This window comes from Salvelinus fontinalis, chromosome 27, assembly GCF_029448725.1.
Source record: "Salvelinus fontinalis isolate EN_2023a chromosome 27, ASM2944872v1, whole genome shotgun sequence".
Taxonomy (NCBI): Eukaryota; Metazoa; Chordata; class Actinopteri; order Salmoniformes; family Salmonidae; genus Salvelinus; species Salvelinus fontinalis.
The window spans coordinates 30416439-30431188 of record NC_074691.1 but is presented as its reverse complement, the minus strand read 5'-3'; the positions used below and the strand labels follow the sequence as shown (position 1 = coordinate 30431188).

At 40.7% G+C, this 14750-nt stretch overlaps 1 protein-coding gene across 1 annotated transcript; it reads right to left on the bottom strand.

Moving 5' to 3' along the window:
* Positions 1-3353: 3353 nt before the first annotated feature.
* Positions 3354-13405, bottom strand: LOC129825432 (B2 bradykinin receptor-like). Its single transcript, XM_055885528.1, has one exon. The coding sequence runs from the start codon at positions 6807-6809 to the stop codon at positions 5631-5633; it is 1179 nt and encodes a 392-aa protein (XP_055741503.1). The 5' UTR covers positions 6810-13405; the 3' UTR covers positions 3354-5630.
* Between the last annotated feature and the right edge of the window lie 1345 nt (positions 13406-14750).

The following is a 14750-nucleotide window of genomic DNA, read 5'->3' as shown; positions in this document are numbered from 1 at the left end:
CCCCTATACAGATTTTTTGTTTTAAAGCTAAAATAAGTGTGGAGAATAACAGTAGAGTTCCTGCTGACAAGCACAGTAATTACCCTATATATTAGCCAATTGTTAAGAATGTTTCACTGATCAGACTAAATAAAGTAACTAAATAATAAAATATCCTGAAGACAAGATTACATAAATCTTCCCCTACACCCTAACAAAATTCTGTCTCTATTTATTGTCCCCCCCTCCAGAATCAAACGTACACTTTTGGGTTCACAATCTGTTGGACAAAATTAGGTCAGGTCACCAAACTTCCCTGCTAAAACATACTCTAGGTCTGTTTGCTGCCTTTTCATTGTCACAGCATGAACACAAATCACCAAACGAGGGGACTAATAAGTGTATAATAAATCAACTATAGTACATGCTGTCAAAAGGCTGCATTCTGCAATAGGAACAGCAATGTCATTTTGTTGACAACATTGTACATAAAACAACGCTACCGTGCTGCTCTTTTTCAAGTTTTTCTAAACTCAACAGAGAACGTTCTCTCTTGCCAATAAATTCCTCTCTAATCTTGAGGGGTGTTTCTTTAAAACATGTATCCCATCTCCTTGATCCCTTACATAACTAGATAATCAAATGCTTCAGCGTGCCACGGTTCACGGTGCTGTGGCAAGACAGGACAATGATAGAGGTTCCGCTTCAGGTGCAGATGGTCCGATTTCAAAACAATTTGGAGCACAGTTGAAAAGTTAACGCGCTGACTATAGAATGGACTAATTAGAAACATAAAAGCAGTACTTTTCAATGCGTGAGATATAAGAGGTGCTCCGTGAGAAGAGGGTCAAATGATTGTTTCAAGGCAAATGCGTGAGTTGTCACGCAGGATGAGCTACTTCTGCACTGTTTATCCCGCTTGCCAAATCAGAACTCAAAATCAAACTGATCATTCAATATAATATGCTTTGATGTATTTTGGACCATTTTCAATGATGTTAACTACTTTAAATGTGGTCTTCTCCGGAACCGCTGAACCGGCTCGTCGTCTTCTCCTGAACCGCTGGACCTGCTCGTCGTCTTCTCCGAAACCGCTGGACCTGCTCGTCATCTTCTCCTGAACCGCTGGACCTGCTCGTTGTCTTCTCCTGAACCGCTGGACCTGCTCGTCGTCTTCTCCTGAACCGCTGGACCTGCTCGTCATCTTCTCCTGAACCGCTGGACCTGCTCGTCGTCTTCTCCTGAACCGCTGGACCGGCTCGTCGTCTTCTCCTGAACCGCTGGACCGGCTCGTCGTCTTCTCCTGAACCGCTGGACCTGCTCGTCGTCTTCTCCTGAACCGCTGGACCGGCTCGTCGTCTTCTCCTGAACCGCTGGACCGGCTCGGCACCACATTTTTGTATATAGCATACAGTATATGGATGCACATCTTCATTCACATTTTCCAAGACTCCAAGACTCTAGCTGAAACAATGTGGCCGCAATGAGCCATTGAGCTCGCATTAATGTTTTTTCCTGTCCAACAGCGCCACAATGTGGCCAAACTTAACCATACTTTAGAATTTAACTAGACTTAAATCCTTGAGCATGTGTGGAAATTTCACAGATCAAGAGATTTAAAAATGTGCCTGATATAGAGATAACGTGTGGTCGTTATGAAGGTGCTTGCATATGTTGAGTCTTGACATTGTTTGCAACATGTGTACTAAGTTTTATTACAATACAAATATCTGTGACTGATGTATAGGCATGTCTGTGCGAGATCACGCCCATGTGAATGTTTATTGGTGACTAGTGGCCATGAAGTTTGACATACTAGCCCAAACAACAGTGCGTTGAGAGACCTCGGTCCATAGATGCCAGATATCAAGTTTTGTGCAGATCGGTAATTCGTTGCCAGAGGAGTAGCGTTTTAAGTGTTTTTCACAAAATTCTAAATGGTGGAAAATGCATCATGGTGGACTTTATGCGTCCTTGAGGTAAATTTGCTCCTTGTGAGGAGAGGGACCTACATACTAAAACGGGACTCTAGCTCAAAAGGGATGAGTGGCGTGAACTTTCAAAGTTTGCATTTTTAGGCACTTGTTATAGCTCCACCATGTAGCCAATTGGCATGGTATTGCATGAGAGGGTGTGGCCCATGGGCCTTTACCATCATGCCAAGTTGGGGTGGTCTAGGGCTTATCATCTCATGATAATTTGCATGTTATTTTCCTTGGGGGAAGAACCCTGTATAATAATAATGAACACCAGCAAATACAATAGGCTTTCACCAGCTTCCTTGCTGAACCCCTAATGATACATCCAATAGCCATGAAGCACGGTGAGCCCCAATAAATATTATTATTTACAGTATCTCTAATGAAAGCATCATGACAAAGTCTTCCAATATCATTATTTGTACATTATAATAGAGTATGTTAATGGCCAGTGTGTCACCCCAAGGGGGCACAGGAGGATAGTATCTTCCTGTTTAGCATGTGAAGAACATAAGAACCTAATCATAGGCATATTGATGGACAGCTCCGCCTCCTCACCATTATTGTAACATAGAACACTGTGGAAGTTTGCTTATCTGAGTAGCTCAGTACATTCTCATACAATGAGCACCAGAGCAGTGGATTCCATTATATGTCTATGGGATGTCGTGCTTCTTTAATGTAAGTACATTTGTTTGAGTTAAACAGTATTCCGCCCTGATTAGAAGTGGTTTGAATGGCTTGGTTATCCCTTTAAAATTATACGTAGACCCAAACATGCATGGAAATCTGTGCCAATTTCTATTAGACTTCTTTAAGGCCATGTTTTATGGCTACCATTGGCAGAGCCAGTGTGCCCATTTTACAGTGACCCGACTGCCCCTTTGCAGAACATGGCCATCTGTCTGGGAGCCAACGAGGGCATGCAGTAGCAAACCTGCCTGCAGGACAACAAACGAGAAAGAACTTTCTGGTAATTACTTCGTGACATCCTTTAAACAGCTTCCAGACAACTCAGAGGACAGTGAGATGTTTCTAAACGTTCATTGAATTCGGAGCATGTTTCATGGATTGCATCAGAGAGTGAGTCCCACAGGTTTGCTGTTTATGCTCATACAAGTTCTCATCTTTGGAATAAAATTCACTTTGAAGGGGAAACATTTGAGAGGATTTAGGCTGATAAATGTATTGTTATGACATTGAGTTGTGTGTGCATTTTATCAAAAAAGGACAATGTTTTGGTTGTGTTCATAGAGGGGAATACTGTAGGCAGAAATATTGAGAGCACAGTGTGGTCTGAAACAAGCTCAATGTTGGTGTAAGCAAAGTACTCCATATATCACCGTTAGGAGCTGCCATAATAAATACTAGTCTGTGTCAACAGTGCACATAGAGTACTGAGAAATAGAGCTCTGTTTATTCTAACACGGCATGGATTTATTTATATCCTCACAGTATATTGGTCAACATTTTGATACATACAAAAGTTATGTAAGTAGTTATGAAAATTTGCAATATGAGTTGATATCCTATATAAACAGACATATTTTGTAAATTCATGTAGTGAGTCCCTATGTGTGTTTTGACCTTTAAAATTCCAATAAGGAACACCACCTTGTTTTCCTTTGTGCAATTAACGTGTAAACGCTTAGTTTGAATTTGATCCTTTATAGCATAGTTGATATTTTTACAGATTTTATTTTGTTCATTTCATGAGTGCATTTCGATGCAGTTATTAGTGCAATCTGTGGTAACGTACTCATCTCTGGTGGCGACCTTCAGAACTGCTGACAGATCCAAGTACATCTCCACTCATCAAATCAAATTGTATTGGTCACATACACGTGTTTAGCAGACTTATTGCAGTTGCAGCGAAATGCTTGTGTTTATAGCTTCAACAGTGCAGTAATATCTAACAAGTAATATCTAACAAGTAATATCTAACAATTTCATAACAATACACACAAATCTAAAGTAAAGGAATGGAATTAAGAATATATGTACTCTGGGTTGACATCAGGGTCATGCTTAATGGCGCATACCGTAGCAAAACATGATAAATATCTGCATTCTTATTGGACACTTTCAGGTAGTACCGCTCCGTTTCACTCTACTTCAACAAGTTTTTTTTTAACTACTGAACACAACCCAGGTTATAACCCAATACAACTAGATGCCCTGAGGGAGCTCATTTTATTGATGAGTTCCATCCATAACAGTCTAATTGATAAACCCATAGCTGTGAAGCACAGCGAGTCCCAATAATGTGGTTGTTATTATTTCCAGGCCTGCATCTCTAATGACAGCATCATGGCAGACTCTTCCAACATCATTATTTGTACATTATAATAGAGTATGTTAATGGCCAGTGTGTCACCCCAAGGGGGCACAGGAGGATAGTATCTTCCTGTTTAGCATGTGAAGAACATAAGAACCTAATCATAGGCATATTGATGGACAGCTCCGCCTCCTCACCATTATTGTAACATAGAACACTGTGGAAGTTTGCTTATCTGAGTAGCTCAGTACATTCTCATACAATGAGCACCAGAGCAGTGGATGTCATTATATGTCTATGGGGTGTCGTGCTTCTTTAATGTAAATACATTTGTTTGAGTTAAACATTGTTCCACCCTGATTAGAGGTGGTTTAAATGGCTTGTTATCCCTCAAAATGTTACGCATGCCCAAACATGCATGGTAATCTGTGCCAGTTTCTGTTAGACTTCTTTAAGGCCATGTTTAATGGCTACCATTGGCAGAGCCAGAGTGCCCATTTTACAGTGGCCCGACCAAATCTGTGCAGAACCTCTCCATCTGTCTGGGAGCCAATGAGGGTATGCAGTAGCAAGCCTGTCTGCAGGACGACAAAGGACTAAATACTAGTCTGTGTCAACAGTGCACATAGACTACTGAAAAATAGATCTCTCTTTACTCAAGCCATGGGTTAATTTATATCAACACATTATAGTGGACAGCATTTTGATACATACAAAAGTCCTTTTAATGCAATACATACACATTTTGAGCAGAATTGTTAAGAAATATGGAAGCTTAAATCATAACCTCCAAGAAGAAAAATGAACATGAGCTTTTCAAAAGACAATATTACCTTTTACATTTCAATTAGTCAGCATGTCCCATTCATAGTCCTTCTCTAGAATAATAATTTAACATAATAGCACACTCTATCAAAGTTAAAAGGGGCTCTATGACAATAAAATACTTCCTAGATCACATTTAGATTAATCTTCTACACCAGACAGTCGTTATTTAGTGCCTTCATTACCACATAAATAATCTTTAGGATCGTGAACCCGAATGGAGTCTGTAGCTATTCATATTAACTCTACATAAATCAACAAATTAATTACAACAGGAGTTAGATAAAGCTAACAAATATTGTAGACAGCCAAACTGACTATTTGCAGAAATAAACCTCCTGATGATTGGGAACAGATGTCTGCCGGTAATTACAAGTTAAACGAAGACAGAAGTCAGCTGTATATCCCTGATCACTTTTTCACCTCATTTGATTTCTCAGCAATAACTGGCAGAGTTCCATTCAGTTTCAAGACAGAACATATTTACAATAAGCAAAACCAGCTAAAGATGAAATGTTTCAGTCTGGATCAGTTCTTCCAGGACAGACGGATATCCAGACAGACTCTTGTCACGTCACAGTTTGTTTCACAAGTTGTGTACATTGTATCCTTTGAGTGGCCAGTCTTCCATTGGAGGTGAAATTTACCGTCAGAAAATATTTATCCGACAACCTGCATTTTAACATTGTCCCGAACACTTCTTTTGCCCTCTTCCTGAATTGTCTCCCCACAATGACGTACAGGAAGGGGTTGATGGCGCTGTGGGCGTACGCCAGGTAGGTGGACAGCTGTATGGTAATGTCCAGAATGTGACCCCAGAGGCATCCTGGCGTGACCTGGAAGTAATCCAGCGTGTCCAGGAAGCGCACCACCTGGTAGGGCGTCCAGCAGATGAGGAAGACCGTGAGGACAGTCAGGACCAGTTGTGTGGCCTTCCTCTCTGACCTCACCCCGGGAGTTTTTCTGATCTGACCGTCTTTCAGACTGATCACGATGTGGCGGCTACAGTACGACACCACTATCACCGGAAGTAGGAACCCAACCACGTTATTGGTGACGTTGCGCTGGATCTCCCAGTCCGGATGGGGGTAGGCCAGGACGCAGGCCATCACCCCAGCCTTGGCCACGTATTTCACCCTGCGGAAGACCAGGATGGGCAAACTCAGCACGAACCCTACGATCCATATCCCCAGGCAGATGCACTTGGCCCAGGCCACCCTCCGCAGTCGGCTTTGGAACATGGGCCGGACCAGAGCCAGGTAGCGATCGACGCTAACCAGCACCAGGAAGAAAACACTACAGTAATAGTTCATGGAGATGGCCACATTGACCAGCTTGCATATGGGCTCGCCGAACTCCCAGTGGTAGTTGTTAGCAATGGTGGCGGCCCAGAAGGGTAAACAGGACACCATGACCAGGTCTGCAGCTGCCAAGTTGCCCAGGTAGACATCAGCCACGGTGCATGGCTTCCTCTGCAAACAGAAGACACAGAGGACCAGACCGTTGGCCACTACGCCCATCACGCTGAGCAGAACCATGTAGACCGGCTGGTAGGAGGAAAGCCAGTCCCAGGCTGCTGTGTAGTTGGTACAGTTATAGGGGTCCAACTCGGTCCAGTCCAGCTTTGAGTCTGGGCCCTCAGTGGGGAAGAGACCCTTGGTTGTGTTCAGGAACATTGGGAAACTGGACGAAAATAATGTTTTATCTATGTATTTTTTCAATGTTTTTTCACGTGTTTGAACAATCATTGAACTGCAACATCCTTAAAAAAAGAGACAACACATGAGAATCCACCAGTGGAGATTGGTGGGAGGAGCTATAGGAAGAGGAGCTCATTGTAATGACTGGAATGGAGTTAAGGGATCAGAGTCAAACGTGTGATTTCCATATGTTTGATGTGTTTGATACCGTTCCATTAATTACATTCCAGCGATTACAATGAGCCCCTCCTCCTATAGCTCCTCCCACCAGCCTCTGGAACCCACATAAGGAGTGTTTCCTGCTCTCTCTGGTCATACCTATTTCTTTTAACAGTGGAAAAGTGAAATACTGGACATGAATAATGAGAAACAGACACCGGCATAATGTTTCACTGATGCTCAGGAACCCCTCAAGTCTGCTAACATTAGTAAACCTTGATTAATTCTGACAAGACAAACATAGTACTGCCATGACTTGTAAGTTAGTCCATTGCATAACTGAAACAATAGCACATTTCAAAACTGTTCAAATAAGCTCAGACCTCTGTTTAGCTTCTGTCTGCTCCATGTTCATACAGTACTCATTTTCCTGACCATAAAAATGGCCCATACATTATATGTTGAGGTGTGTATCCACATTTTTGCTATTTCTAACTTGGATCTGTTACAATTCAGCCACTTTGAATCATCTCTCCTTCTCACATTCTTAGAATAACTTTTTTTCATTTGGCCAACATTTTGTAGGCACCTCATCTAATAAACTTTCCGAACATAAAACATTGGCGTTAATCATAATGAAACATCTTTCCCCTTTCATCTTTTTCATTCCATGAAGATGCCAATTGGCTTTAATGTTAACTCACCTTATCTCCAGAGCTCTGTGGTCTCCTTCCTGATGTACACGTCCTCTGTGTTCATTCCCCATGTATCATCACCGTGAGCATCTCTCCTCAACTGAAGAGTGTTCTGAGAGGATGAACACTCTTATTTGAGCCGAACACAGATCATTACAATGTCGTCACTCTGCCCTCAAACAGAGACCATTTTTTCTCTCTATGTAAACCTAGTTCTGTCTGGCTCACTGAAAAAATAGAAACGCAACATGAAACTATTTGAAAGATTTTACTGAGTTACAGTTCATATCAGGAAATCAGTCAATTTAAATAAATTCATTAGACCCTAATCTATGGATTTAACATGACTGGGAATACAGATATGCATCTTTTGGTCACAGATACCTTAATAAAAAGGTAGGGCCGTGGATCAGAAAACCAGTCAGTATCTGATGTGACCACCATTTGCATCATGCAGTGTGGCACATCTCCTTCACATAGAGTTGATCAGTCTGTTGATTGTGGCCTGTGAAATGTTGTCCCACTGTCAGGTGGATCAATGATCTTGGCAAAAAAGAAACATTTGATAGAATTTGTGCGTGTGGAATATTTCTGTGATCTTTTATTTCAGCTAATGAAACATGGGACCAACACTTTACAATGTTGCATTTTGTATTTTTGTTCAGTATATTTGTAATTTAAACCACGGCCCACTTATTTTCCCTTGGAGATATTTAATAAGAGACACATTTACAGTAGTATTATTTTGCAAGTAAACTGCAGTGTGCTAGAGCCATACAAGTGCGGGCAAGTCCATTAGAGAGGTTAACATGTTTAGAATACATTTATTCAGAGTTTAACATTCTCCCATATTTGTTTGATTCAATCTCAGGATACAGTATTTCAATTGGCTGTGGAGCTTGTCTCAGGTCGCTTTTCACCAAACATGCCAGATTATGTTTTACAGGTTAAACTGAACATGAAATATACAGTTGAAACACACTGTGTAAAGTATGACACTTTCTGTCATGTTCATTGGAAATTCAGTTGGAAATTCGGACTCTCTTTCCAACATCAGAAATTAAACAGTTTCCACAGAAAACAGCCATGGCTAGGCTACAGGACTGTATTGCACTAAAGCAACCAGTCATCCAAATCTTTATGGACCAGTGGGAACACTGACCTTTGAATCCCCTGAGCCTCTGGGCTTTTTACCCGTAATCTTGTAAAGTACAGCCAGCAAACCCCTGATATAATTTGTTTATCATGTTCGTAGAGAAATGCTATTAGATTTGGGGAACATCATTATAAAGCCCGTCATCGTCCTTAAGGTGTTTATGTTATGACCTTGGCCTGCATGTTTACTTAGATCTTGGTGAAGGGTCACTACAGGGAGATTACGTTCCATCACTTCTGTGACAGCTTCGCTTTTTAGCTTCTAGATTATTGTTCTGCAATACAGAATTTAGAGTAAAATACATGTGAGAATTACCCTCTTTTCTCTATATTACATTTCCAGTACAGAGCAAACTGGCCAGTGTTAATGTAACCGATGTGAAATGGCTAGCTAGTTAGCGGTGGTGCGCGCTAATAGCCTTTCAATCGGTGACCTCACTTGCTCTGAGACCTTGAAGTAGTGGTTCCCCTTGCTCTGCAAGTGCCACGGCCTTTGTGGAGCGATGGGTAATGATGTTCATGGGTGTCAGTTGTTGATGTGTGCAGAGGGTCCCTGGTTCGAGCCTGGGTATGGGTGAGGGGATGGACGTAAAGTTAAACTGTTACATTAACACGTTTTCATTGTCTTGGTGTTACATTTTTAGTGTTAAGAGGTGTTGAGTTGTTTTTACACCATCTGTGCTAATATAACTCCCAGGTGAGAGTTACTGTACAGAGGTAGGGCAGTGGCACTGAGCAGTGTTGATTGAGCTTCCAGGTTTAACTTGAAACTTCCTTTTCATCTAATTGCCGATGGTGCAAGGGCAGCTGGATTGGCAGCAGTGAAAGGTAAGTAATATGTTCATTTTTTAATAAGTTAGCTGGTGGACAAACTTGTTATATTGGCTAAGTGAATTGTCGAGATCTTTGTTTGTAAATATAGCTACATCTGATAAGTTTAGATTTAGAAGATTGCTAGCTAGCTAACATGTTAGCTAACATGTTAGCCGTGCTTCTACACCTGCATTGCTTGCTGTTTGGGGTTTTAGGCTGGGTTTCTGTACAGCACTTCGAGATATTAGCTGATGTACGAAGGGCTATATAAAATAAACTTGATTTGATTTGAACATTAGCACTAGATGAATTAGCTATCTAGCTAAATGTTAGCGGGAACTTTGTTTCACCTTCATTAGTTCGCTAAAATTAGTAAACTATTACATTTGAGAAAATGAATCAAAATCCAAAAGGATCAGTTAGGGTGTACCTTTAGGTGATTTCAACCATGTGCATGTTGAGTTCACGAGGCCAACTAACACTAACATTAGTGGGTTAGCAGGTGCATGCTGTTAATTGGGGTTTCGATTCATTTTCTCAAATGTAATAGTTTACTAATAGTCTGATCTGTCAGGACCCGGTGCGAGAAACAGTCACTAATAATCGTCAGAACCCAGAAGATGAGGCAGACACAGCAGTACTAGAGATGGTGGTTTAATTAAAGAACAAAATCTTCAGGCAAAGAATCTAAATCCACAATGTCCAAACATAAAGTCAAGAAGCACAAAATGGATATCCTCCAAAATACAAAGAAACTCCACAAAGTGGTAAAAACAGCAGGGAAAAACAAACCTCAAAAGACTACTCAAAAAATACACAAGAACTAAACCAGAGAACCTCTGGAAAATCCAATAAGAGAATCATATGTTCAGAACAAGGCTTAGGCTTGGGCTGGGGCTGGGTGCTAACATGCAAACACTGAGAAAGGAACTGAGGAACACACAGGGTTTAAATGCTAACAAGGGAACGACACACAGGTGCAAACAATAATTAGAGCAAGGAAAAAACAAAAGGTACAAAAAAAGTGCAATGGGGACATCTAGTGACCAAAACCTGAACAGTCCTGGCCAAAACCTGACATGATCAATTTGAGCCTCGTTTGGTGCAGCATAATGCTAGTCAGGAAGTGAAGGTAACAACATGGCTAATATCTAAAAATGTGTTCTTCAAAACGCATATAACTGAGAATGTTTGTCTGGTCAAAAATGGTTTGATAGCTAGCTAGCTATATAACTAGCTACAACACTGACCTCAACATCTTGTAATTTAGCGCTAATGTTAGCTAGCAGCACATGTGGCCAGACGTGATAGGGTTGTCCTCTGTCATTTAGATGCACGTGATAGGGTTGTCTTCTGTCATTTAGATGAACGTGATAGGGTTGTCCTCTGTCATTTAGATTAACGTGATAGGGTTGTCCTCTGTCATTTAGATTAACGTGATAGGGTTGTCCTCTGTCATTTAGATGAATGTCTATGGTGTGTGCTTGATGTTAATCACAGATCAAATATTGTATTCAAGCCAATACGGCTTGAAATGTATTGGCCACTTTCTTTCCTATAGATTTGAGTGGTGGTGGTAACTGTTTTTAGCTAGTTAGATAACTAGCTAGTTTGGTTGGTTGATTTCAGTGGAATATTGCCTTGCCAAGCCCCAGATCCTCAGGCAGGCTGACACCAGTTATCATTAAACTAATAACACACAAACAATTATAATTTTTCATGTCTTTATTGAACACACCGTGTAAACATTCACAGTGCAGGTTGGAAAAAGTATGTGAACCCTTGGATTTAATAACAGGTTGACCCTCCTTTGGCAGCAATAACCTCAACCAAACTTTTTCTGTAGTTGCGGATCAGATCTGCACAATGGTCAGAAGGAATTTTGGACCATTCCTCTTTACAAAACTGTTTCAGTTCCACAATATTCTTGCGATATCTGGTGTGAACCACTCTCTTGAGGTCATGCCACAGCATTTCAATCGGGTTGAAGTCAGGACTGACTGAGCCACTACAGAAGGCGTATTTTCTTCTGTTCAAGGCATTCTGTTGTTGATTTACTTCTGTCTTTTGGGTTGTTGTCCTTTTGCATCACCTGGCTTCTGTTGAGCTTCAATTGGTGGACAGATAACCTTACATTCCCCTGCAAAATAAATATTTCAGTCGATAGTAAACTGTCCAAGCCTTGAGGCAGCAAAGCAGCCCCAAATATGATGCTCCCTCCACCATAGTTTCCAGTTGGGATGAGGTTTTTATATTCGTGTGCTGTGCCTTTTTTCAATTTTTTTCTCCTTTCAAACAACCCAACTTTAGTTTCATCTGTCCGCAGAACATCCAGGTGCACTTTTGCAAACTTCAGACGTGCAGCAATGTTTTTTTTGACAGCAGTGGCTTCTTTCATGGTATTCTCCCATGACCACCATTCTTTTTCAGTGTTTTGCGTATGGTAGACTCATCCTCAGATGTTAGCATCTTCCAGAGAATTCTGTAAGTCTTTAGCAGACACTCTAGGATTCATCTTAACCTCATTGAGAATTCTGCACTGTGCGCTTTCAGTCATCTTTGCAGGACGGCCACTCCTAGGGAGAGTAGCAACAGTGCTGAAATTTCTCTATTTCTAGACAATTTGTCTTACTGTGGACTGACTTTTAGAGATACTTGTGTAACCCTTTCCAGCTTTATGCAAGTCAACAATTCTTAATCTTAGGTCTTCTGAGATCTCTTTTGTTCGAGGCATGGTTCACATGTAACCTTTATTTAACTAGTCAAGTCAGTTAAGAACAAATTCTTATTTACAATGACGGGCTACCGGGGAACATTGGGTTAACTGCCTTGTTCATGGGCAGAACGACATATTTTTATCTTGTCAGCTCGGGTATTTGATCCAGCAAACTTTCAGTTACTGGCCCAACACTCTAACCACTAGGCTACCTGCCACTCCACATAAGGCAATGCTTCTTGTAAATAGCGAACTCAAATTTTGTGAGTGTTTTTTGAGGGGCAGGGCAGCTCTAACCAAAATCTCCAATCTCGTCTCATTGATTCGACTCCAGGTTAATTGACTCCTGACTCCAATTAGCTTTTGGAGAAGTCATTAGCCTAGGGGTTCATATACTTTTTCCAACCTACACTGTGAATTTTTAAATGATGTATTCAAATATAGACAAGAAAAATAAAATAATTTGTGTATTATTAGTTTAAGCACGCTGTGTTTGTCTGTTGTGACTTAGATGAAGATCAGATCAAATTTGATGTAAAATGTGTGCAGAAATCCGGGTAATTCCAAAGGGTTCACATACTTTTTCTTGCCACTGTATATTGTTTTATGTGATGTTTGCCTTTTCCTGCCCTCAGACTGGGACAATGATATGTCCTCCCTGTTACTGCTTGCCCTCAGACTGGAACAATGATATGTCCTCCCTGCTGTTACTGCTTGCCCTCAGACTGGGACAATGATATGTCCTCCCTGCTGTTACTGCTTGCCCTCAGACTGGGACAATGATATGTCCTCCCTGCTGTTACTGCTTGCCCTCAGACTGGGACAATGATATGTCCTCCCTGCTGTTACTGCTTGCCCTCAGACTGGGACAATGATATGTCCTCCCTGCTGTTACTGGTTGCCCTCAGACTGGGACAATGATATGTCCTCCCTGCTGTTACTGCTGCATCATCTCCCACTACCAGCAGGAGGGAAGAGAACTTGCACACAAATAGTTTCGTATTTAATCATATAAGTTCCACAACATTTAGATGTAAATCTGATAACTGGGAAATATACACAGTTATGTTGTTCTACTGTCCTTTACATCACAAATTAGTAATGAATTTAACCTGTCTAGGATCAGCGTGGCGCTAGCGGCACACCCCCCCCCCCCCACTGAAAAACCAGTGCCGCGAAATTCAAAAAAAATATTTTTTTAAAATATTTAACTTTCACACATTAAAGTCCAATACAGCTAATGAAAGACACAGATCTTGTGAATCCAGTCAACATTTCCGATTTTTAAAATGTTTTACAGGGAAGACACAATATGTAAAGATGTACATCTATTACCTAAAAACACATTAGCATAATCCACCATCTTTTATTTGTCCACCAACACCAGTAGCCATCACCAATTCGGCTAAACTAAGATATTTATAGCCCCTAACCAACAAAAAAACTCATTAGATGACAGTCTGATAACATATTTATGGTATGGGATAGGTTTTGTTAGAAAAAAGTGCATATTTCAGGTAGACTTCATAGTTTACAATTGCACCCACCATCACAAATGGACTAGAATAATTACAATGAGCAACGTGTTTACCTAACTACTAATCATCAAACATTTCGTAAAAATACACAGCATACACGAATCGAAAGACACAGATCCTGTGAATACAGACAATATTTCAGATTTTCTAAGTGTCTTACAGCGAAAACACAATAAATCGTTATATTAGCTTAGCACATAGCAATTAGCAGCCCAGCATTGATTCTAGACAAAGTGAGCGATAAAAGTCAACATCGCCAAAAGATATTAATTTTTTCACTAACCTTCTCAGAATTCTTCCGATGACACTCCTGTAACATCACATTACAACATGCATATACAGTTTGATCGAAAATGTTTATATTTAGCCACCAAAATCATGGTTAGACAATGTGAAATGTAGACAAGCTGGTAAAGAAAATGTCCTTGCGCCACTTAGACAGTGATCTACTCTTATACATAAATACTCATAAACGTGACTAAAAAATACAGGGTGGACAGGGATTGATAGACAATTTAATTCTTAATACAATTGCGTTATTACATTTTTTAATTTATCCTTACTTTTCAATACAGTTTGCGCCAAGCGAAGCTACGTCAAAAAACATGGCGTCCTAAGCCACTAAAATGTTTCGACAGAAACACGATTTATCATAATAAAAATGTCCTACCTTGAGCTGTTCTTCCATCAGTATCTTGGGCAAAGGATCCTTTCTTGGGAGAAATCGTCTTTTGGTGGAAAGCTGTCCTCTTGCCATGTGGAAATGTCAACTGCGTTCGGGATGAACTGAAAAGCGTGCCCAACTTTTCACATCGTTGCAAAAATAAATGTCCCAAAATCGCACTAAACGGATATAAATTGCTATAAAACGCTTTAAATTAACTACCTTATGATGTTTTTAACTCCTATAACG

Excerpts from the sequence above, each read along its gene's own strand:
- LOC129825432 (XM_055885528.1), bottom strand. The coding sequence starts at position 6,809 with ATGATTGTTCAAACACGTGAAAAAACATTGAAAAAATACATAGATAAA.